Source organism: Coregonus lavaretus (assembly GCF_964263955.1).
Source record: "Coregonus lavaretus genome assembly, contig: HAP1_SCAFFOLD_231, whole genome shotgun sequence".
In the NCBI taxonomy this organism is placed as follows: Eukaryota; Metazoa; Chordata; class Actinopteri; order Salmoniformes; family Salmonidae; genus Coregonus; species Coregonus lavaretus.
The window spans coordinates 540,645-565,663 of record NW_028163077.1 but is presented as its reverse complement, the minus strand read 5'-3'; the positions used below and the strand labels follow the sequence as shown (position 1 = coordinate 565,663).

Here is a 25,019-nt window from a genome sequence, read left to right as displayed (position 1 = left end):
TTACAATCATCTCCCTGACAACCTGGAGACCAGGACAACCACTACTGTTACAATCATCTTACCCCAGCACCATGAGCTCTCCGTATTTCACTGGCACTTTGGAGGAGGAGGTGGAGGAGGGGGAGATATTTTCCTGCTCTGGAGAGAACATGGGCACGGCTGGCTGGATGGGTGAGGAGGGGTGAGGGTAGAAGGGAGGTCACACTAAAGGGGCGGGGTCAGCTGAGCCTCAGCTCCGCCTCCTCATCCTGCATGCGCCTGTTGGTTGTCGCTGCCGCAACCCTAGAGAGAGAGAGAGAGAGACAGAGAGAGACAGAGAGAGACAGAGAGAGATAGAGATAGAGAGATAGAGAGAGAGACAGAGACAGAGACATAGACAGAGAGACAGAGAGAGAGGTAGAGAGAGAGAGAGAGAGAGAGAGAGACAGAGAGAGAGGTAGAGAGAGAGAGAGAGAGAGAGAGACAGAGAGAGAGAGAGGTCAGTCACACATGGACCACGCAGCTCACAACATCAGGAAGTGACCTGATCTCACCTCACACTGAACAGGAAGTGACTGACAGCAAGAACACCACACACTTTAGGACACACACACATACACACACACACACACACACACACACACACAGGGCCCTATAAAATCTGCATTGCACAAAGCAGAATTAAACAATATTCAAAAATGTATTGAACATAGTAGGAAATCAACTAAAATGTATTGAACTTATTAGAAAATTCCTTAAAATTGCCCATGTGAATCACAAGACATGAACAAAATGCATCAGTGATTAGTATTTTCCTGCATCTTTCTGAAAGGGCTCAGGAATGCCCGTCTGTGTTGTGGTGCTCTTATGTCTAGTCTACACTTTGTGTAGCCGTTAGCGACAATGCTAATGATAACCATCTGCTGGTAGATGGAAAGGCTTTCCCAAAAACGTTCTCAATTAAATGTTAACTACAAAGTAGCCTATGCCTACCTGGCAGAATGATATCCTGATTATTTGCGTCAATCCAGTGCCCATTTGTTTGTCAAACTCTGCAATCTCATGAGGGCTACAGAAATACCGCTAACTAAACAACGGTCTCTGGCTGGTGCGAACCTGCATTAAAAGGGTAACTACACGTGTGTGTGTGTGTTCACTGTGTGGATGCGTGTTCAGACTGGCACACTATGATAGCAGCTGTGTGCCAGCCGCAGATCTGTTCCAGTGTGCCAGCCTGCACAGAGAACAGCTGCTGTTACAGCCATGCAACAGAAGGAGGCGCTCTCTCATCTGGTCTGGGGTTGAAACGGTTGCTGCTGTGAGTCTGTGTATCCCCTTAGGATAGGTTTATACTCCACCAAGCGGTCACCAAACTCCCCCAAGCGGTCACCAAACCCCACCAAGCGGTCACCAAACTCTCCCATGCGGTCACCAAACCCCACCAAGCGGTCACCAAACCCCACCAAGCGGTCACCAAACTCCCCCAAGCGGTCACCAAACCCCACCAAGCGGTCTCTGTAGCAAAACTTCACAAGGAGTACTTAAAGTTTCAAGTTGTAAAAGGTTTTGCTACGGATTGCCCTAATGAATACGACCCAGGGCTTTCACAGTGACCTCACTTCCTCAAACAACGGTGCCTTTGTGCAGCCAGGCAGTTTCCCCCCCTAAAAACAACACCAACAATTTGCCTGTGTCCTGTTTGGCACGCAGGTTGAGTCCCGTCCTTCAACAGTCCAATGAAAGGGAAAGGTGTGCTATTCTTCAACCACACTTGAGTGCCGCCTATGTTCAGAATGCACACTGGACTGGCTGTTGATAGAGAAGCTTGTGAGAGCTGCGATGATGACGTCACTAAAAAAAGGGAGTTGAGGTGATTCACAAATGGCACGTATAGGGCCAGTTTCCTGGACACAGATACACACACAACCTATTTCATACCTCTCAGCTGCCAAGGCATAATTTGCACCAGGCAAACGCCTCACATCAAGTTAAAATGATGTTACTGCCCACCACACTGTAACCACGAAAACACTAATGGCGAATTTCCACCGGAGATGGCTAACTGTGAACATGGCTTACCACCTTCCACAGTTATCACCTTCTTACAAAGCAACTGTCTTGACGATGCAGAGATTGTTGATTCTGCTCACCCCAAGTCTTTAGTGTCACCCTCCTGATGGAACAGTTCCCAAAAAATAACACTAGAGCTCACATCAACATAAACACTGGCCAAACACTGGTGTGGGGTAGCCTTCGTCTCAGGTGGAAATGCCCCATAAAACAGGCGTCGGAGCTACCCAACTCAAAGATCCATCCGAAATCTGACAAGAGGAGTCCAAACACCCTCTTTTACGAAGTGTCTGAATCTCAATTAAGGATTTGGTTATCAGCTCAGTGGAGAAAAGTCCTTTCATGAGAGAGAAAAGTCCTTTTATATGATGGCGAGAGAGAGGCAGCGTCTTTCCAGATGAAGGGGGGGGTGGCGAGGAGGCAGACATAGACCAGGCGTGGTGTGTGGGTGTGGTGGAGGACCTCCATGGGGGAGGAGGGAGGAGAACCACATCAGTGGCCCCAGCCAGCTTCCTGGGCAAACACCAGCTGCCTCCTGGGATATCCAAGCGGCCAGCCAGTCAGCCAGCCTGCTAACCAGCCAGCTATTCAACCAGCCAGCCAGCTAACCTCCCAGCCAGTCAGCCAGCCGACAAACCAACCAGCCATTTAACCAGCCAGCCAATTGGCCAGTCTGCAAACCATTCAGGCACCCAGTCACCCAGCCAGCCAGCAGCACTAAGAGAGAGTGCTAAGCTAAGTCAGTATCCATGGGCTGGCTGGTGGACTGGCTGGCTGGTTAGCTGACTGGCTGCCTGAATGGTTTGCAGACTGGCTAATTGGCTGGACGGTTAAATTAATAACAGTGGGCCTCTGTAGCTCAGTTGGTAGAGCCTGGCGCTTGTAACGCCAGGATAGTGGGTTCGATTCCCGGGACCACCCATACGTAAAAATGCATGACTAAGTCGCTTTGGATAAAATCTTCTGCTAAATGGCATATATTATAGTCAATGAGACTGGGTTATCAACTCTGTCTGCCCTTTAGCCTTCATTAACAGCAATGAGCTAAATGACCAACTCTCAACCCTCAGCGAGAACTCTCCTCTACTTAGGTTGCTTACTCTCCACTGGGGATGGGCACGGTTATTCAAATATTTGAATATCCGAACAGACGTTAGTATTTGATTGCTTGTGTGAGTATTGTGCAGATTTTGCTGCGAAGAGACAATCATTTGTTTTGGTACTGTCCATATGTAGCTTGTTTTTGGCAGCAGGTTCAGGAATGGCTGAAGAATTGCAACATTTACCTGGAGCTAACTCTGCAAATAGCACTGCTGGGTGATTTAAAAAGTCAATAGTCAATCGATCAATAATATCATCATACTCTTAGCAAACATGTTTATCTTTAATTTACAATATGTAGAATCTATGAGAATAGAAAGGTTCAGAACTTTAGTGAAACATCACATCACAGGCAAATAGAAATCAAAACTGGATGGTGTTCAGAGATAGATGGGAGGGGTTTGAGTGGAGCTGGAGGACGGGACTAAAAACAAACAAAAGATAACTATTGCAAAATATACTGTGTCCGTAAAATGTATACAGTATGTATAAGCTGGAAGTAGAAGCCTAAGTGTTGTCGTCCATTAGTTTCCTCCAATTAGGGCTTGTATTCAGAAAGAAGCCTAAGTGTTGTCGTCCATTAGTTTACTCCAATTAGGGCTTGTATTCAGAAAGCGTCTCCGAGTGCTGTTCTTGGATCAGTTTGATTGACCCGTTTCAAATAATTAACTAACAACAATCCACACCGACTGAAGCGTATTATACTGAATGGGTCAGTTATATTTCTGTATTGATTCATCTTTACTACAAAACAGAGGATTCACGGGAAGGCATATTGTGTCCATTCTATATCCTAAATATGTATATGGTCGAGAGACCAAGGCGAGCAAGGGGCTGAGGGTTGTGTGTATGTGTATGAGTGAAGGGCTGGGATGTTGTGGAACACTTCAACACAACCCACACAGCATTCTTACTGTACTGTCCTCGCGCCGTCCACAGATAGGCCTAGCCTACTAGAAATCCACAGGGAAATCCACTAGCGAATGATCCTTTCAGTGCTGGGAAATTAATACAGCGTGAGTTATTGGTCATAAAGGAGAGCTCGCCTAAAGCCTGCATCAAGGCAATCAACATCATTACCATTATGAAGTGTGTATGTGTCTGTGTTTCTAAAAGTGTGTTGCCAAAGGTGTCATGTTGTTGAGGTCTAGATGTTCGTCAGCCTTTCTAAAACACTCCTCTACAGGCTCATGTTCGGGATCAAAAATATAAAAAGACTGGCGAGAGGATGGGGGAGGGAGGGATGAAAATAGGGTGAGGTACTGTTTTTGGAGAGGACTGCCTGTGAGCGTTTGATGTGTTCGTGAGCGTGCGTATTCTGTGTGTGTGTGTGTGTGTGTGTGTATGTGCATGCGTGCAGCTGGGGAGCATAGGGAGGGAGCTCAAAGCGTTTTTCTTTCCGCCTGTTAGCTAACCAGGGGAAGCCACCGGAGGGAGTGAAACTGAGAAACCTGAAATGACTGCATGTCAGGATGCCATGATGCCATGATGCGATCAAGGTCAGGTGATTAGATATCTGTTGACCTTAAAGTAACTGTCCAGTTAAAATCTCACTTTTAAAAGTTCAAGTTCAGACAAGAGAGAAAACGAGTTTAGATCATTCAGGGAACTAAAAGTGCTGAAAACACGTTGGCTCACTATTTAAAAAGACGATGGACAACAGGCTATAGAGCCTTTTCCACAACACACTGAGGTCACGCACAGATGCGCACGGCAGTAAGAAAGCCATCTGCACCCATTCAACATAGCCTAGGTTTACGTTTTTAGTACTTCTAAACAAAATCACTTTTTTGGGGTTCTCATACGCTTACAATTATGTTTTGATTCTTGCTTGAACAGTCGCTAAGATTATATTTGGTTGTGATCTTTGCAAAATAACTACTTTGGATGCAGCAGTTGTTAGCTAGAATGCTAACGCTCATTGATATAGGCTGTAGCAAAAGCTAGCCAAAGAGCCATTTTACTACACCCCGTTCAAAGGCACTTAAATATTTTGTCTTGCCCATTCACCCTCTGAATGGCTTTACATACCCAATCCATGTCTCAGTAGTCTATGTCATGGAAAGAGAGTTCCTAATGTTTTGTCCACTCAGTGTATGTGTAAGGTTCCTGCACTTGTTGTCAGCACTATGCCCATCACAGCCTCCTTTTAGACAAATCTAAAGTACCAGAGTTTGGTGAGAGTGTGTGTGTGTGTGTGTGTGTGTGTGTGTGTGTGTCTGTGTGTGTGTGTGTGTGTGTGTGTCTGTCTGGTGTCCCCCCCCCCCCCCCCCGAGTATCCAAAAAACAAGAAGAAAGTGAACACGGGCGCCCTTTAATGAGACAGGAAGTTAGCTAGCCTCAGATCAAACACTCGCCCACACAAACCAGCTGTACTGTCAGAAGACTGGAGTACAAACCAGCTGAACTGTCAGAAGACTGGAGTACAAACCAGCTGTACTGTCAGAAGACTGGAGTACAAACCAGCTGTACTGTCAGAAGACTGGAGTACAAACCAGCTGAACTGTCAGAAGACTGGAGTACAAACCAGCTGTACTGTCTGAAGACTGGAGTACAAACCAGCTGAACTGTCTGAAGACTGGAGTACAAACCAGCTGTACTGTCTGAAGACTGGAGTACAAACCAGCTGTACTGTCTGAAGACTGGAGTACAAACCAGCTGTACTGTCAGAAGACTGGAGTACAAACCAGCTGAACTGTCTGAAGACTGGAGTACAAACCAGCTGTACTGTCAGAAGACTGGAGTACAAACCAGCTGAACTGTCAGAAGACTGGAGTACAAACCAGCTGTACTGTCAGAAGACTGGAGTACAAACCAGCTGTACTGTCTGAAGACTGGAGTACAAACCAGCTGTACTGTCAGAAGACTGGAGTACAAACCAGCTGTACTGTCTGAAGACTGGAGTACAAACCAGCTGTACTGTCAGAAGACTGGAGTACAAACCAGCTGAACTGTCAGAAGACTGGAGTACAAACCAGCTGTACTGTCTGAAGACTGGAGTACAAACCAGCTGTACTGTCTGAAGACTGGAGTACAAACCAGCTGTACTGTCAGAAGACTGGAGTACAAACCAGCTGTACTGTCAGAAGACTGGAGTACAAACCAGCTGAAATGTCAGAAGACTGGAGTACAAACCAGCTGAACTGTCAGAAGACTGGAGTACAAACCAGCTGTACTGTCTGAAGACTGGAGTACAAACCAGCTGTACTGTCTGAAGACTGGAGTACAAACCAGTTGTACTGTCAGAAGACTGGAGTACAAACCAGCTGAACTGTCAGAAGACTGGAGTACAAACCAGCTGTACTGTCAGAAGACTGGAGTACAAACCAGCTGTACTGTCAGAAGACTGGAGTACAAACCAGCTGTACTGTCAGAAGACTGGAGTACAAACCAGCTGTACTGTCAGAAGACTGGAGTACAAACCAGCTGTACTGTCTGAAGACTGGAGTACAAACCAGCTGTACTGTCAGAAGACTGGAGTACAAACCAGCTGTACTGTCTGAAGACTGGAGTACAAACCAGCTGTACTGTCAGAAGACTGGAGTACAAACCAGCTGTACTGTTTGAAGACTGGAGTACAAACCAGCTGTACTGTCTGAAGACTGGAGTACAAACCAGCTGTACTGTCAGAAGACTGGAGTACAAACCAGCTGTACTGTCTGAAGACTGGAGTACAAACCAGCTGAACTGTCAGAAGACTGGAGTACAAACCAGCTGTACCGTCTGAAGACTGGAGTACAAACCAGCTGTACCGTCTGAAGACTGGAGTACAAACCAGCTGTACTGTCTGAAGACTGGAGTACAAACCAGCTGAACTGTCTGAAGACTGGAGTACAAACCAGCTGTACTGTCAGAAGACTGGAGTACAAACCAGCTGTACTGTCAGAAGACTGGAGTACAAACCAGCTGTACTGTCAGAAGACTGGAGTACAAACCAGCTGTACTGTCAGAAGACTGGAGTACAAACCAGCTGTACTGTCTGAAGACTGGAGTACAAACCAGCTGTACTGTCTGAAGACTGGAGTACAAACCAGCTGTACTGTCTGAAGACTGGAGTACAAACCAGCTGAACTGTCTGAAGACTGGAGTACAAACCAGCTGTACTGTCTGAAGACTGGAGTACAAACCAGCTGTACTGTCTGAAGACTGGAGTACAAACCAGCTGTACTGTCTGAAGACTGGAGTACAAACCAGCTGTACTGTCTGAAGACTGGAGTACAAACCAGCTGTACTGTCAGAAGACTGGAGTACAAACCAGCTGTACTGTCAGAAGACTGGAGTACAAACCTCACTAGAACAACACTCAATACATTTCAATGTTATAATCTTTTTGATTCCAGACTTTCACTGTTTTCACATAGCCTAGCCTACGTGTAGGCCTATGTAGCAGACACAAGCTGCCGTTTTCACAAGCGGAGAGACACTGGTATGGTGCTGAAGATATCTAGACATAGTAAATATGAAGTGGAAAAGTGGTGAATTGTCCCTTTTAACCAACACAGACAGTGGAATCTACCAGTGGGCACCCCAGTGAGTACAAAGGATAAGATGCGTTGTTGTGAGCTAGTCTAGATGGCGTAGTTCGCCTCCAGACATGGGAACATGCTGCTTATTGTATTGATGTCATTTTCCTCTGGTTGATGTCATGTGACGGTTTGCCTTGGACTGATGTGCTGATGCTGCTGTCTTGGTCTTTCTTGAAAAATAGATGTTTATCTCAACAAGACTAACCTAAAAATCAGTAGATGTGGCCAACTCAACTTAGCCAATTCTCCCACACAGACACCAACTCGTCTGACGGAAATGTATCAGAATAGTTCAATTGTTCCCATTGCCAAGCATCTGACCTAAAAAAAAGTGTCTCCAGAATGTAGGTAAACGTATGAAAGTTGAATGACGCTTTCACATTTCCAAAACTTTTCACAATTTCAAACATTTCTCAGGCTTTCAATCAAACTCACTGTCTGTGTCTGTCTGTGTGTCTGTCTCTGTGATAGATCAGAGAATGAGGAAGATTCTGGCTATCATTTTGATATCTACCTATGTTCTACCAATGTATTGCTGGTTGTTGTTTGCGATTGAGATAACCCCCATCTATCTATCATCTTTCTGAGCAGGTTGAATTCCTCCTCCTCAGTATTAAATTAGCTTGGTTAAATAAACCACTCTCCAGCTGGAAAGGACACGGGACCCGCTTGTCGAGAGAATCTGAGACCAATCGGTGCCATTCCCACGACAACTGGGTTATCTGTGGCAGCTGAGGTCCTGGATGACTGGACGTTTGCCCATTGGAGGAATGGACTGACTGACCACAGTAAGTAAGTAAGTAGCGTTGCACGAGCCTTGGCTTGTACGAGCCGGAACGGCTCATAGGAGCAGGAGCCTATCTCCTGTTTCTGTAGCGAGGCAGCGTGATGTACCAGTACACCCCCTGGACAGGACACTAGTCTATCTCAGGGCCTTACCCCCAATCTATCTCCTTAATGCTGAGTGCCAAGCAGAACTCCCAACCTTCCAATCTCAGGGCCTTACCCCCAATCTATCTCCTTAATGCTGAGTGCCAAGCAGAACTCCCTACCTTCCAATCTCAGGGCCTTACCCCCAATCTATCTCCTTAATGCTGAGTGCCAAGCAGAACTCCCAACCTTCCAATCTCAGGGCCTTACCCCCAATCTATCTCCTTAATGCTGAGTGCCAAGCAGAACTCCCAACCTTCCAATCTCAGGGCCTTACCCCCAATCTATCTCCTTAATGCTGAGTGCCAAGCAGAACTCCCAACCTTCCAATCTCAGGGCCTTACCCCCAATCTATCTCCCTTAATGCTGAGTGCCAAACAGAACTCCCAACCTTCCAATCTCAGGGCCTTACCCCCAATCTATCTCCCTTAATGCTGAGTGCCAAGCAGAACTCCCAACCTTCCAATCTCAGGGCCTTACCCCCAATCTATCTCCTTAATGCTGAGTGCCAAGCAGAACTCCCAACCTTCCAATCTCAGGGCCTTACCCCCAATCTATCTCCTTAATGCTGAGTGCCAAGCAGAACTCCCAACCTTCCAATCTCAGGGCCTTACCCCCAATCTCTCTCCTTAATGCTGAGTGCCAAGCAGAACTCCCAACCTTCCAATCTCAGGGCCTTACCCCCAATCTATCTCCTTAATGCTGAGTGCCAAGCAGTTACCGACTGACCCCAGTGGAGGGAGGCAAATGAAGTAGACATTATCACAAGGTCTAATACACTTAACAGAGGGTGGATTTCAGCAGTGGTTGGTTCCCAAAGGCCTTTCAGACATTTATAACACACTCCAGATATTTAAAACTAGGGTTGCAAAATTCCAGGAACTTTCAATAAAATTCCCTGGTTTTCCAGAAATCCTGGTTGGTGGATTCCCGGAATCAGGAGGGAATAAGAAGGAAATCTGGAATCCTCCAATCAGGATTTCTGGAAAACCAGAGAATTTATTGAAAGTTCCCAGAATTTTGCAACCCTTTTTAAAACAATAGCCTATATGACTAACAGAAGAAAGACTTCCAATAGTGGACATGTTTCTTTGGACTGCTCAAATGTAGGTTCCAAAGGCAGAGGTTTATATAATCTTCAACCCTTTATTCCATGAGATGGAATGGCTGTAGCCTACCTGCACTCGTATTCAAAGCACCGTTTCTATCCCCTCAGCCCTGTCATATGCTGCGATGGGCCTCAAACGCATGAAAACTACACAAGGCAGTGAAGGCACCAACCATAGCATAACAAGGTTCATGGAATTAGGTTCATTATAGAGACCCCCCACCTTCCATCCTCAAAGACCATCTGGCACCCATTATACAACCCCACCCTACGACCACCCTTTGGTTGTGTGTGTGTGTGGTTGTGTGTGTGTGTGTGTGGTTGTGTGTGTGTGTGTGTGTGTGTGTGTGTGCGTGTGTGTGTGTGTGTGTGTGTGTGTGTGTGTGTGCAGGCGTGGCCGCATTAACAGTAAATGATGGTCACTAGGTAGGTCATTCCCATCAATAACACCCAGGGGAGAGGAGAGCGGGGCCTAGAGAAAGTTCCAGAAGGCAGTACTGGGATGTAGGCTACTGGTGACAGATGGAGAGACTGGGAGAGGAAGAGGAGGGGAGGCGTTCAAGTTACAGGCTCATCAATAATTCACTGAGGTGAACACAGACCGACAGCAGACAGACAACAAACAGCACACACATCGCATGCCCTCAAAACCACACGGCGGTCACATGAGCACACTCACACTCTGTCTGGGTACTACTTCCTGCCAGTAGAGAACACTACTTCCTGCCAGTAGAGAACACACTATGTGACCTTCCCAACCACCCATTCCAGTGACCAGCAGCGTGGGGAAAGTGTGTGTGGCTCACTTGACTCACTCTGCACAGGAAGATAACGGGGGGGGGGCAGGAAACAAGCAGCAGTGATGGGAGGGAGGAGAGACTACTGACCTGATAGGGGCAGACTGGCTTGCCAAAGCTGATCCTAGATCTGTGTCTAAAGTGCAACCTGTACTGGCAGCAGCAGCCCCTGAGAGGGAGGGAGGAGAGACTGGGGTATATGAGGAGGAGGGAGGGAGGGAGGAGAAACTGGGGGATATGAGGAGGAGGGAGGGAGGGAGGAGAAACTGGGGGATATGGGAGGAGAGAGGGAGGGAGGAGAAACTGGGGGATATGGGGAGGAGGGAGGGAGGAGAAACTGGGGGATATGGGAGGAGGGAGGGAGGGAGGAGAAACTGGGGGATATGGGGAGGAGGGAGGGAGGGAGGAGAAACTGGGGTATATGGGGAGGAGGGAGGGAGGGAGGAGAAACTGGGGGATATTGGGAGGAGGGAGGGAGGGAGGGAGGAGAAACTGGGGGATATGGGGAGGGAGGGAGGAGAAACTGGGGGATATGGGGAGGAGGGAGGGAGGGAGGAGAAACTGGGGGATATTGGGAGGAGATACTACTACCAGCACTCCTCTCTAACCCTAGCTACTACTACCAGCACTCCTCTCTAACCCTAACTACTACTACCAGCACTGCTCTCTAACCCTAGCTACTACTACCAGCACTCCTCTCTAACCCTAGCTACTACTACCAGCACTCCTCTCTAACCCTAACTACCAGCACTCCTCTCTAACCCTAGCTACTACTACCAGCACTCCTCTCTAACCCTAACTACTACTACCAACACTCCTCTCTAACCCTAGCTACTACTACCAGCACTCCTCTCTAACCCTAGCTACTACTACCAGCACTCCTCTCTAACCCTAGCTACTACTACCAGCACTCCTCTCTAACCCTAGCTACTACTACCAGCACTCCTCTCTAACCCTAGCTACTACTACCAGCACTCCTCTCTAACCCTAGCTACTACTACCAGCACTCCTCTCTAACCCTAGCTATTACTACCAGCACTCCTCTCTAACCCTAGCTACTACTACCAGCACTCCTCTCTAACCCTAGCTACTACTACCAGCACTCCTCTCTAACCCTAGCTACTACTACCAGCACTCCTCTCTAACCCTAACTACTACTACCAGCACTCCTCTCTAACCCTAACTACTACTACCAGCACTCCTCTCTAACCCTAACTACTACTACCAGCACTCCTCTCTAACCCTAACTACTACTACCAGCACTCCTCTCTAACCCTAGCTACTACTACCAGCACTCCTCTCTAACCCTAGCTACTACTACCAGCACTCCTCTCTAACCCTAGCTACTACTACCAGCACTCCTCTCTAACCCTAGCTACTACTACCAGCACTCCTCTCTAACCCTAACTACTACTACCAGCACTCCTCTCTAACCCTAACTACTACTACCAGCACTCCTCTCTAACCCTAGCTACTACTACCAGCACTCCTCTCTAACCCTAACTACTACTACCAGCACTCCTCTCTAACCCTAGCTACTACTACCAGCACTCCTCTCTAACCCTAGCTACTACTACCAGCACTCCTCTCTAACCCTAGCTACTACTACCAGCACTCCTCTCTAACCCTAGCTACTACTACCAGCACTCCTCTCTAACCCTAGCTACTACTACCAGCACTCCTCTCTAACCCTAGCTACTACTACCAGCACTCCTCTCTAACCCTAGCTACTACTACCAGCACTCCTCTCTAACCCTAGCTACTACTACCAGCACTCCTCTCTAACCCTAGCTACTACTACCAGCACTCCTCTCTAACCCTAGCTACTACTACCAGCACTCCTCTCTAACCCTAACTACTACTACCAGCACTCCTCTCTAACCCTAGCTACTACTACCAGCACTCCTCTCTAACCCTAGCTACTACTACCAGCACTCCTCTCTAACCCTAGCTACTACTACCAGCACTCCTCTCTAACCCTAACTACTACTACCAGCACTCCTCTCTAACCCTAACTACTACTACCAGCACTCCTCTCTAACCCTAGCTACTACTACCAGCACTCCTCTCTAACCCTAGCTACTACTACCAGCACTCCTCTCTAACCCTAGCTACTACTACCAGCACTCCTCTCTAACCCTAGCTACTACTACCAGCACTCCTCTCTAACCCTAGCTACTACTACCAGCACTCCTCTCTAACCCTAACTACTACTACCAGCACTCCTCTCTAACCCTAACTACTACTACCAGCACTCCTCTCTAACCCTAGCTACTACTACCAGCACTCCTCTCTAACCCTAGCTACTACTACCAGCACTCCTCTCTAACCCTAGCTACTACTACCAGCACTCCTCTCTAACCCTAGCTACTACTACCAGCACTCCTCTCTAACCCTAACTACTACTACCAGCACTCCTCTCTAACCCTAACTACTACTACCAGCACTCCTCTCTAACCCTAGCTACTACTACCAGCACTCCTCTCTAACCCTAGCTACTACTACCAGCACTCCTCTCTAACCCTAGCTACTACTACCAGCACTCCTCTCTAACCCTAACTACTACTACCAGCACTCCTCTCTAACCCTAACTACTACTACCAGCACTCCTCTCTAACCCTAGCTACTACTACCAGCACTCCTCTCTAACCATAGCTACTACTCCCAGCACTCCTCTCTAACCCTAGCTACTACTCCCAGCACTCCTCTCTAACCCTAGCTACTACTCCCAGCACTCCTCTCTAACCCTAGCTACTACTCCCAGCACTCCTCTCTAACCCTAGCTACTACTACCAGCACTCCTCTCTAACCCTAGCTACTACTACCAGCACTCCTCTCTAACCCTAACTACTACTACCAGCACTCCTCTCTAACCCTAACTACTACTACCAGCACTCCTCTCTAACCCTAACTACTACTACCAGCACTCCTCTCTAACCCTAACTACTACTACCAGCACTCCTCTCTAACCCTAGCTACTACTACCAGCACTCCTCTCTAACCCTAGCTACTACTACCAGCACTCCTCTCTAACCCTAGCTACTACTACCAGCACTCCTCTCTAACCCTAGCTACTACTACCAGCACTCCTCTCTAACCCTAACTACTACTACCAGCACTCCTCTCTAACCCTAACTACTACTACCAGCACTCCTCTCTAACCCTAACTACTACTACCAGCACTCCTCTCTAACCCTAGCTACTACTACCAGCACTCCTCTCTAACCCTAACTACTACTACCAGCACTCCTCTCTAACCCTAGCTACTACTACCAGCACTCCTCTCTAACCCTAGCTACTACTACCAGCACTCCTCTCTAACCCTAGCTACTACTACCAGCACTCCTCTCTAACCCTAGCTACTACTACCAGCACTCCTCTCTAACCCTAGCTACTACTACCAGCACTCCTCTCTAACCCTAGCTACTACTACCAGCACTCCTCTCTAACCCTAACTACTACTACCAGCACTCCTCTCTAACCCTAACTACTACTACCAGCACTCCTCTCTAACCCTAGCTACTACTACCAGCACTCCTCTCTAACCCTAGCTACTACTACCAGCACTCCTCTCTAACCCTAGCTACTACTACCAGCACTCCTCTCTAACCCTAACTACTACTACCAGCACTCCTCTCTAACCCTAACTACTACTACCAGCACTCCTCTCTAACCCTAGCTACTACTACCAGCACTCCTCTCTAACCCTAGCTACTACTACCAGCACTCCTCTCTAACCCTAACTACTACTACCAGCACTCCTCTCTAACCCTAGCTACTACTACCAGCACTCCTCTCTAACCCTAGCTACTACTACCAGCACTCCTCTCTAACCCTAGCTACTACTACCAGCACTCCTCTCTAACCCTAGCTACTACTACCAGCACTCCTCTCTAACCCTAGCTACTACTACCAGCACTCCTCTCTAACCCTAGCTACTACTACCAGCACTCCTCTCTAACCCTAGCTACTACTACCAGCACTCCTCTCTAACCCTAGCTACTACTACCAGCACTCCTCTCTAACCCTAGCTACTACTACCAGCACTCCTCTCTAACCCTAACTACTACTACCAGCACTCCTCTCTAACCCTAGCTACTACTACCAGCACTCCTCTCTAACCCTAGCTACTACTACCAGCACTCCTCTCTAACCCTAGCTACTACTACCAGCACTCCTCTCTAACCCTAACTACTACTACCAGCACTCCTCTCTAACCCTAACTACTACTACCAGCACTCCTCTCTAACCCTAGCTACTACTACCAGCACTCCTCTCTAACCCTAGCTACTACTACCAGCACTCCTCTCTAACCCTAGCTACTACTACCAGCACTCCTCTCTAACCCTAGCTACTACTACCAGCACTCATTACATTACATTTACATTTTAGTCATTTAGCAGACGCTCTTAACCAGAGCGACTTACAGGAGCAATTAGGGTTAAGTGCCTTGCTCAAGGGCACATTAACGTCATTTAGCAGACGCTCTTAGCCAGAGCGACTCACAAATTGGTGCGTTCACCCTATAGCCAGTGGGATAACCACTTTACAATTTGGGGGGGGGGGGGGGGTTAGAAGGAATACTTTAGCCTATCCCAGGTATTCCTTAAAGAGGTGGGGTTTCAAATGTCTCCGGAAGGTGGTGAGTGACTCCGCTGTCCTGGCGTCGTGAGGGAGCTTGTTCCACCATCCTCCTCTCTAACCCTAGCTACTACTACCAGCACTCCTCTCTAACCCTAGCTACTACTACCAGCACTCCTCTCTAACCCTAACTACTACTACCAGCACTCCTCTCTAACCCTAACTACTACTACCAGCACTCCTCTCTAACCCTAGCTACTACTACCAGCACTCCTCTCTAACCCTAGCTACTACTACCAGCACTCCTCTCTAACCCTAGCTACTACTACCAGCACTCCTCTCTAACCCTAACTACTACTACCAGCACTCCTCTCTAACCCTAACTACTACTACCAGCACTCCTCTCTAACCCTAGCTACTACTACCAGCACTCCTCTCTAACCCTAGCTACTACTCCCAGCACTCCTCTCTAACCCTAGCTACTACTCCCAGCACTCCTCTCTAACCCTAGCTACTACTCCCAGCACTCCTCTCTAACCCTAGCTACTACTCCCAGCACTCCTCTCTAACCCTAGCTACTACTCCCAGCACTCCTCTCTAACCCTAGCTACTACTCCCAGCACTCCTCTCTAACCCTAGCTAATACTACCAGCACTCCTCTCTAACCCTAACTACTACTACCAGCACTCCTCTCTAACCCTAGCTACTACTACCAGCACTCCTCTCTAACCCTAGCTACTACTACCAGCACTCCTCTCTAACCCTAGCTACTACTACCAGCACTCCTCTCTAACCCTAGCTACTACTACCAGCACTCCTCTCTAACCCTAGCTACTACTACCAGCACTCCTCTCTAACCCTAACTACTACTACCAGCACTCCTCTCTAACCCTAGCTACTACTACCAGCACTCCTCTCTAACCCTAGCTACTACTACCAGCACTCCTCTCTAACCCTAGCTACTACTACCAGCACTCCTCTCTAACCCTAGCTACTACTACCAGCACTCCTCTCTAACCCTAACTACTACTACCAGCACTCCTCTCTAACCCTAGCTACTACTACCAGCACTCCTCTCTAACCCTAGCTACTACTACCAGCACTCCTCTCTAACCCTAGCTACTACTACCAGCACTCCTCTCTAACCGTAGCTACTACTACCAGCACTCCTCTCTAACCCTAACTACTACTACCAGCACTCCTCTCTAACCCTAACTACTACTACCAGCACTCCTCTCTAACCCTAGCTACTACTACCAGCACTCCTCTCTAACCCTAGCTACTACTACCAGCACTCCTCTCTAACCCTAGCTACTACTACCAGCACTCCTCTCTAACCCTAGCTACTACTACCAGCACTCCTCTCTAACCCTAACTACTACTACCAGCACTCCTCTCTAACCCTAACTACTACTACCAGCACTCCTCTCTAACCCTAGCTACTACTACCAGCACTCCTCTCTAACCCTAGCTACTACTACCAGCACTCCTCTCTATCCCTAACTACTACTACCAGCACTCCTCTCTAACCCTAACTACCAGCACTCCTCTCTAACCCTAACTACTACTACCAGCACTCCTCTCTAACCCTAGCTACTACTACCAGCACTCCTCTCTAACCCTAGCTACTACTACCAGCACTCCTCTCTAACCCTAGCTACTACTACCAGCACTCCTCTCTAACCCTAGCTACTACTACCAGCACTCCTCTCTAACCCTAGCTACTACTACCAGCACTCCTCTCTAACCCTAGCTACTACTACCAGCACTCCTCTCTAACCCTAGCTACTACTACCAGCACTCCTCTCTAACCCTAGCTACTACTACCAGCACTCCTCTCTAACCCTAGCTACTACTACCAGCACTCCTCTCTAACCCTAGCTACTACTACCAGCACTCCTCTCTAACCCTAGCTACTACTACCAGCACTCCTCTCTAACCCGGGGATCGAACCCACTACCCTGGCGTTACAAGCGCCATGCTCTACCAATTGAGCTACAGAGGACCACAGGGGAAACATCACCCCGGAGCAGCATTTGTAATGTTGTGAGCTGCTAGACTAGAGGTGGTGCTTCAGAACACCAACAACAGACAGACTTGGGGTTATTATTCGGTTTTTTCCCGTTTAAAATGTTTCTCCAGTCAGGTGCAGAAGAAAACTGCCACAGTGTCCTGATTTGAAGTTGCTGATGATGTTTTACCGGGCCTTTGTCTTTCTTACCCCACTAACTGAAACGGCAGTAAAAACATGCTCACTGTCTGACCCACTTTCCATGACAAACCCCCGTAATCCTCCATCTCACATGCACAAACGCACGCCCAGCACACTGAATGGAGTGAATAAGCTGAAGTGGAGAGCAGTGTGCCAAGCTTCACACACTGCAGAGTATCGCCTACAGCCTAGCCTAAGCTGCTCAGATGTCCCAAGCCTCATACACCCACAGTTACGACCTGGAAAACTACCCAGGCATTCCGTCCAGAGTACAGACTCATACAGTGTACACACACAGGCCAAACACACACAGGCCAAACACACACAGGCCAAACGCACACAGGCCAAACGCACACAGGCCAAACGCACACAGGCCAAACGCACACAGGCCAAACGCACACAGGCCAAACGCACACAGGCCAAACACACACAGGCCAAACACACAAACTAAACGCACACATGCCAAACACACACAGGCCAAACACACACAGGCCAAACACACACAGGCCAAACACACACATGCCAAACACACACAGGCCAAACACACACACACAGGCCAAACACACAGGCCCACAGTGTGCATATAAACACACAGTACCAAGCCTCATGACGCAACAGCTCCCGAGAATAGCTCATTTACACACACAGGAATGCCCAAATTGAAAACCGGATTGATGGATAGACAGGGGTTCCTACGGACACGCTGGATAGACAGGGGTTCCTACGGACACGCTGGATAGACAGGGGTTCCTACGGACACGCTGGATAGACAGGGGTTCCTACGGACACGCTGGATAGACAGGGGTTCCTGTGGACACGCTGGATAGGCAGGGGTTCCTACGGACACGCTGGATAGGCAGGGGTTACTACGGACACGCTGGATAGACAGGGGTTACTACGGACACGCTGGATAGACAGGGGTTACTACGGACACGCTGGATAGACAGGGGTTCCTATGGACACGCTGGATAGACAGGGGTTCCTACGGATACGCTGGATAGACAGGGGTTCCTGTGGACACGCTGGATAGACAGGGGTTCCTACGGATACGCTGGATAGGCAGGGGTTCCTACGGACACGCTGGATAGGCAGGGGTTACTACGGACACGCTGGATAGACAGGGGTTACTACGGACACGCTGGATAGACAGGGGTTACTACGGATACGCTGGATAGGCAGGGGTTCCTACGGATACGCTGGATAGGCAGGGGTTCCTGTGGACACGCTGGATAGACAGGGGTTCCTGTGGACACGCTGGATAGACAGGGGTTCCTGTGGACACGCTGGATAGACAGGGGTTACTACGGACACGATGGATAGACAGGGGTTCCTACGGACACGATGGATAGACAGGGGTTCCTACGGACACGCTGGATAGACAGGGGTTACTACGGACACGCTGGATAGACAGGGGTTCCTATGGACACGCTGGATAGACAGGGGTTCCTACGGATACGCTGGATAGACAGGGGTTCCTGTGGACACGCTGGATAGGCAGGGGTTCCTACGGATACGCTGGATAGGCAGGGGTTCCTACGGACACGCTGGATAGGCAGGGGTTACTACGGACACGCTGGATAGACAGGGGTTACTACGGACACGCTGGATAGACAGGGGTTACTACGGATACGCTGGATAGGCAGGGGTTCCTACGGATACGCTGGATAGGCAGGGGTTACTACGGATACACGGTGCCGTTTCATCTATTAAGACACCAGACCTCTCCGTTCCCGTCTGTCTGATCCCATCAGGATTTCACTCCGGTTTCCTGACTGAAACTGACATGCACAGTGCCTGCGTGTGTGTGTCTTACACAGCTAAAACTGATGCACATGTAAGCTGATACCTGCATCAGGCAGTCATCCTCTGACTGACCACAAGCTGGGTTTTATCTGAAGACCTGATTTAGAGACAGATTCAATAGATGACAGACCCCCTCAGACCCTCTGGAGTGGAAAGGGGTGTGTGTTACTGTCCTTGTGGGTACCGGAAATCCCCAGAAGTCTCCACAAGGAGAGTAAAACAAGGAAAATTCTCCCTTGTGGGGTCATTTCCCACATCCCCACAAGGACAAAGGCTATTTTAATCTTAGGGGTTAGGTTGAGTGTTATGGTTACATTTAGGAGTTAGGGGTTAAGGTTAGGTTAGGTTAAATAGGATTTTGAATGGAAATCAATTGTAGGTACCCACAAGGATAGTAAAACATATTGTGTGTGTGTGTACAATCTCAAATTCACAAACAAAAGATATTCTGGCCAAAAATCCGTTTGTAAACAACATGTTGACCTTTGGCAATGCAATGATGGCAACGTTTGTAGCTAAACAACAATAGCTGACTGGCAAGTCAAATCACCATTCGAGCTATTGATCCGCAATAAAATAAGAGATAAGATAATTGGAAAGGGGGAACCGAACGATTGATACGACAACAGGACATGGATGTCAAAAAGGCTGATCCAAGTCATCGCCAGACCGGACCAACAAAGGCAGAAACAGGGCTAGCCAGCAGACCAGAGGCTTGAACAAGGGGCTGACGTCCCATTCCAACTTGCATTCAAAACCTAGTTTTTTAGCTAGTAGCTCAGTTGGTAGACAAAGCCGGAATAGTGCGTTCGATTCCTGGGACCACCCATGCGTAAAAATGTATGCATTTGTTGCTAAATAGCTTTGGATAAAATATTATTATAATATATTACAATGACCCAAAAATAAATAGTTATGACTAACGTTAAGAGAATATTGGGTTATAGCCAAAATTATGACCATTATTAGTTAACTAGGTTTTTGAGAGGAATCACTAGCTACCTGGTACATCTCTCCACCAGCTAGCAAGCAATCATATTAACGTTAGCTAGCTATCTAGCGGGTTCACAAAGGAAAACAGGAGTTTGTCAACTGATTGGCAAGCTAATATGGTCAGCGATCTTCTGTAAATGGGAGGAAGGCTAGCCTTAGCTAGTTCTACTTACAGCGGAGTCGATGGTGTGGTTGTTCCCGTCGATTCTCTCCTCCTCACCGCTCAGTGACAGCAATCTACCACCAGCCGCTTCAGCCCAACTTCGTTTGGCTAGCTCGCTTGCTAACTAACAAAGGCAATTTGTCAACAAATCTCTCAACGTTTGAGACAAAAACGAGTCAGAATGGCCAATCCTACAACGTTTCGTGGTGGCTTTCTTCCTGTACAAAGTGAAATTCCCCAAAAGGTTTTTTTTTTTTTTTTTAATGCTTCGCTCTCTGTGCGGACACGACAGCAGAGTAATATGTTGGACATAAACAGAGACGTCTCGCTTTGAGTTGTATCGTACTCTGATCGGAGAAAAAACCTGCTGCGTATGATGCGAAAGGGATTGTGGATATCGTAGTTGAGCTCTCGACCTAACAAGCCACCACATAGTATCTAAACCTGTCTTTGAAGCCACCATGCAAGTACTTGTTTTGGAATGTGAAGTGCAAATTGTTTATATATTATTCATTCATGTTGTAGCCTACAGCTAATGTAATGAAATTGAGTAAAACCACGCAGTCCGTCAAAGAACAAGACAGCAGAAAAGGGCAATATAATATGGCTCATTCAGGTGAACCTAGTGTAATTTACTGCCCTTATTTTACATTTTAGCTGACACTCTTATCCAGAGCAATTTACAGTTTCTTTTAGTGAGTGCATACATTTTCATACTGGCCCCCCGTGGGAATCGAACCCACAACCTTGGCGTTGCAAACGCCATGCTCTACCAACTGAGCTACATGGGACTGTGTGGCAAGGCAGGAACCAAAGTGTTGGTCAGTGTTTCCCAGGGGACCCTAATTACTGGGGAGCATTTAAAATGGTATTAAACCACACCTCATAAACTTGTCCAGATTAGAGTTTTTGTTCCCTGAAGGTCATGTGTGGTCTGTGCTGAATGGTTGCTATGTACATTTATGCTGTGGGGTGTGGTCCTGTGATCTGAGATGTTATGTTAATTTGTCAGTGCTTGTTCGTAGCAAGCTGTAGGCCATGCTCTACCCTGTAGCTCAGTTGGTAGAGCATGGCGCTTGCAACGCCAGGGTTGTGGGTTCGTTTCCCACGGGGGGCCAGTATGAAAAATATATGCACTCACTAACTGTAAGTCACTCTGGATAAGAGCGTCTGCTAAATGACTAAAATGTATTTATTTTTTTAAAGAAATGAATATTATGTTTCTGGGTCTGTTGATAGATCCTAACTCTCAAACTAGGCAGCATTCTGCCTTCTCCCTACAGTTTTCAGCGGTTAACTTCGCCCACGACTGGCTCATGTAAACTACAATCCCGATGCTGTTTAGAAATGTCAATAGTCATCGCTTGCGATACTGCTTTCAAAACATATGGCACTTTCATCAGCGAGGAAATAATCTTTCAAATTAAAAAGATACTTACTGTAACAGGTTAGCACAGATCCATACATATATGGGTGCCTCTATCCACCAAAACTACACTTCCGCAACACTTCCCGAGATACGCTTCACACAGGTGTTCGGAGCACGCTAGATAGCTAATTTAGCACAGGTGGTCGCCTCTGTCTTCCGTCTGTTTTCCATCAACACGCACTGTAACATGGAGATATGGCTGTATGGAAACACTAACCCTAACCCTACGAGGGTGTGTATCAATTTAACCTTTTTTTTTATTTTATTTTTTTATTGCTGATATGAAAGATAAGGTCCTTATGCAAAAGTAAAAGGACTTTATGGGTTGACTGGCCCTCCACTATCGCGCCGGTCTGAACAAAGCCATCTACCTGCACATTGACTCTGTACCGGTAACCCCTGTATATAGCCTTTTTTACTGTTATTTTATTGTTGCTCTTTAATTATTTGTTATTTTTCTATTTGCTTATTCTTTTCATTTTAATTTATTTATTGTTTACTTCAATTTATTTAGTAAATACTTTCTTAACACTTGTTTTTTCTTAAAACTGCATTGTTGGTTAAGGGCTTGTAAGTAAGCATTTCACTGTAAGGTCTACACCTGTTGTATTCGGCGCATGTGACAAATATAATTTGATTTGATTTGACCTGTTACTGTATTCATGATTCAGCACTGCCTGCCTTATTGCTTAAGAGTAGATCTTGGGCTCGATAGATCCCAGCCGAGATATAGTCTCGCTATACTCCAGACCTTCATGCCACACAGATGAATCTTTGTATACATGGCAAATTCCCTCAATACAGTATACTATATAGGGAATAATAGGCTGCCAATTTCATTAGGGACTCTCTCTCTCTCCCACACAGGAGTTTGAGAGAGGCTGTAGCAAGCCTCCGAAGCCTGGGTGCATGGGGCTCACGGTCTACTGCCCTCACAGCCGATGGTGGACACTCATCGTGTGTGACAAATATGTCACCCGGGTGAACCTATTCTATAGATGCCAGCACTATAGATGTCAATGGAAGGGAGAAATTGAATGGAGTCCCAAGTCATCACATAGGTCTACGGGCAGAGGGCTTTCCTTCTCATTCCATAGGAGGGTGTGTGTGCTTGTCTGTGTGTTTGTGTGTGCTTGTCTGTGTGTTTGTGTGTGCTTGTCTGTGTGTTTTGCCTTTTTTTGCATTTTTCTGTGTATGTAACTTTTTCCTTCCATTGTCCTGTGACTTTCTGAGTGCATTTTTCCATGCACTGCCATTCTTGGTTCCTTTACACAAAGACAAAAAGCATTAGAGCTACACTATACTACCCATGGACTTGAGAAGCTGCACGGTTTATTGTACTTTTACATTTAAAGCATGACTCATATCTATCCAAACCTGTACACATTTTTTTACATTTTAGCAGATGCTCTTATCCAGAGCGACTTACAGTTAGTGAGTGCATACATAATTTTTTTATTTTTCATACTGGCCCCCTGTGGGAATTGAACCCACAACCCTGGCATTGCAAACACCATGCTCTACCAACTGAGCTACATCCCTGCCGGCCATTCCCTCCCCTACCCCGGACGACGCTGGGCCAATTGTGCACCACCCCATGGGTCTCCCAGTCGTGGCCGGCTATGACAGAGCCTGGATTCAAACCAGGATCTCCACTGCGCCACTCGGGAGAATGAGTTATCTGTGGTTCCTCACATGTAAGATGACTGTTTTTATTACGAATAAGTTGTTGTTGTTAGAATGATATATTATTGTATGTAATGTATTTGTATTTTGTATTGTTTTAGTGAGTATTTTGTATTGTTTTAGTGTGTATTTGTATTGTTTTAGTGTGTATTTGTATTGTTTTAGTGTGTATTTGTATTGTTTTAGTGTGTATTTGTATTGTGGCTGTGTAATTGCCCTTACCTGCCCTGGGACTACTGGTGTAAATGAGCTTTTGGCTAACCCCGGCACATTTACATGGATGTTGCATTATTGTAATATTGATGTTGATTCATGTGCATTGTCCCCTATAAATAAATAAATACAAATAAATGTACAAGCTGTAAAATGAAGGAGAAAATGAAAGTGTGTGTTTGAAAAATGTGTGTGTGAAGGGAACGAATGCACCATCATCCCTTTGATCACTACCTTGTTTACCTCATTATGTCATGTCTCTTACTCATTCCCCTGGCTCATACAAGCGTGTTTGAGAGAGAGAGAGAGAGAGAGAGAGAGAGAGAGAGAGAGATGGTGTGCGTGCGTCCGTGCCTGTGTTTGTCTGTCTGCATGCCTATGTATGTGCAGGGTTGGGGAGTAACTCATTACATATCATCAGTTACATATCATTTGATTACAACAAATATGTAATCAGTTTTGTTACCAGAAAAAATATTGTAATCAGATTACAGATACTTTTGAAAAACTAGATGATTACTTCTTGGATTACTTTTAAATTCAGAAAGGAGGTTTGCGAAAAACAAGAACATTATGACACCTTTCTGTTTTGTCAATGACATTAAATTCAGCATTGAAAAAAGGTGCAAGTTTAAGTTTGTTCCACCTGAGAGAGTCTGACCACAAGTCAGAGACCACTATGATGACATATCAAATGATGACCACCAATCAGAGACCACTATGATGACACACCAAATGATGACCACCAATCAGAGACCACTATGATGACACACCAAATGATGACCACCAATCAGAGACCACTATGATGACACACCAAATGATGACCACCAATCAGAGACCACTATGATGACACACCAAATGATGACCACCAATCAGAGACCACTATGATGACACACCAAATGATGACCACCAATCAGAGACCACTATGATGACACACCAAATGACCACCAATCAGAGACCACTATGATGACACACCAAATGATGACCACCAATCAGAGACCACTATGATGACACACCAAATGATGACCACCAATCAGAGACCACTATGATGACACACCAAATGATGACCACCAATCAGAGACCACTATGATGACACACCAAATGTGTTTGATGGATCCTTTTTGTCTTCTAATGCCTCTTAAAGGGAAAGTCATCCAACAGTAACTGAAAGTAATCAGATTACTTTACTGAGTTTGGGTAATCCAAAAGTTACATTAGTGATTACAATTTTGGACAGCTAACTAGTAACTATAACTATAGAAAGTAACTTACCCTGCGTATGTACATACGTATGTGTCTTCTACACCAGTGGTTCCTAAACGGTGGGTCGGAACCCACTTGTGGGTCGCGGGATGACATTGCCCCCCACCCCAAAAAAAGGTTTTTTAGAAATATATTTTCGGGATAGAATAATGCTTTCAGTGTAAA

The 25,019-nt window shown here is 46.8% G+C and overlaps 1 protein-coding gene across 2 annotated transcripts in view; it reads right to left on the bottom strand.

Annotated features, from left to right (window-relative positions):
• The window catches only part of LOC311118522 (E3 ubiquitin-protein ligase pellino homolog 1), an 82,460-nt gene that overhangs the window by 19,250 nt on the left and 38,191 nt on the right, over positions 1-25,019 (bottom strand). Inside the window, exons 1-2 of one of the 2 annotated variants that reach the window (XM_084193317.1) lie at positions 20,274-20,659; positions 63-282 (exon numbers count right to left, since the gene is read on the bottom strand). The exons of the other annotated variant lie outside the window; for it this stretch is intronic. Coding sequence (XP_084049443.1) covers positions 63-151 — 89 coding nt within the window. The 5' untranslated portion in view covers positions 152-282; positions 20,274-20,659. Of the gene's footprint in view, positions 1-62; positions 283-20,273; positions 20,660-25,019 lie in introns of those variants that run through there. 2 annotated transcript variants of the gene reach the window in all.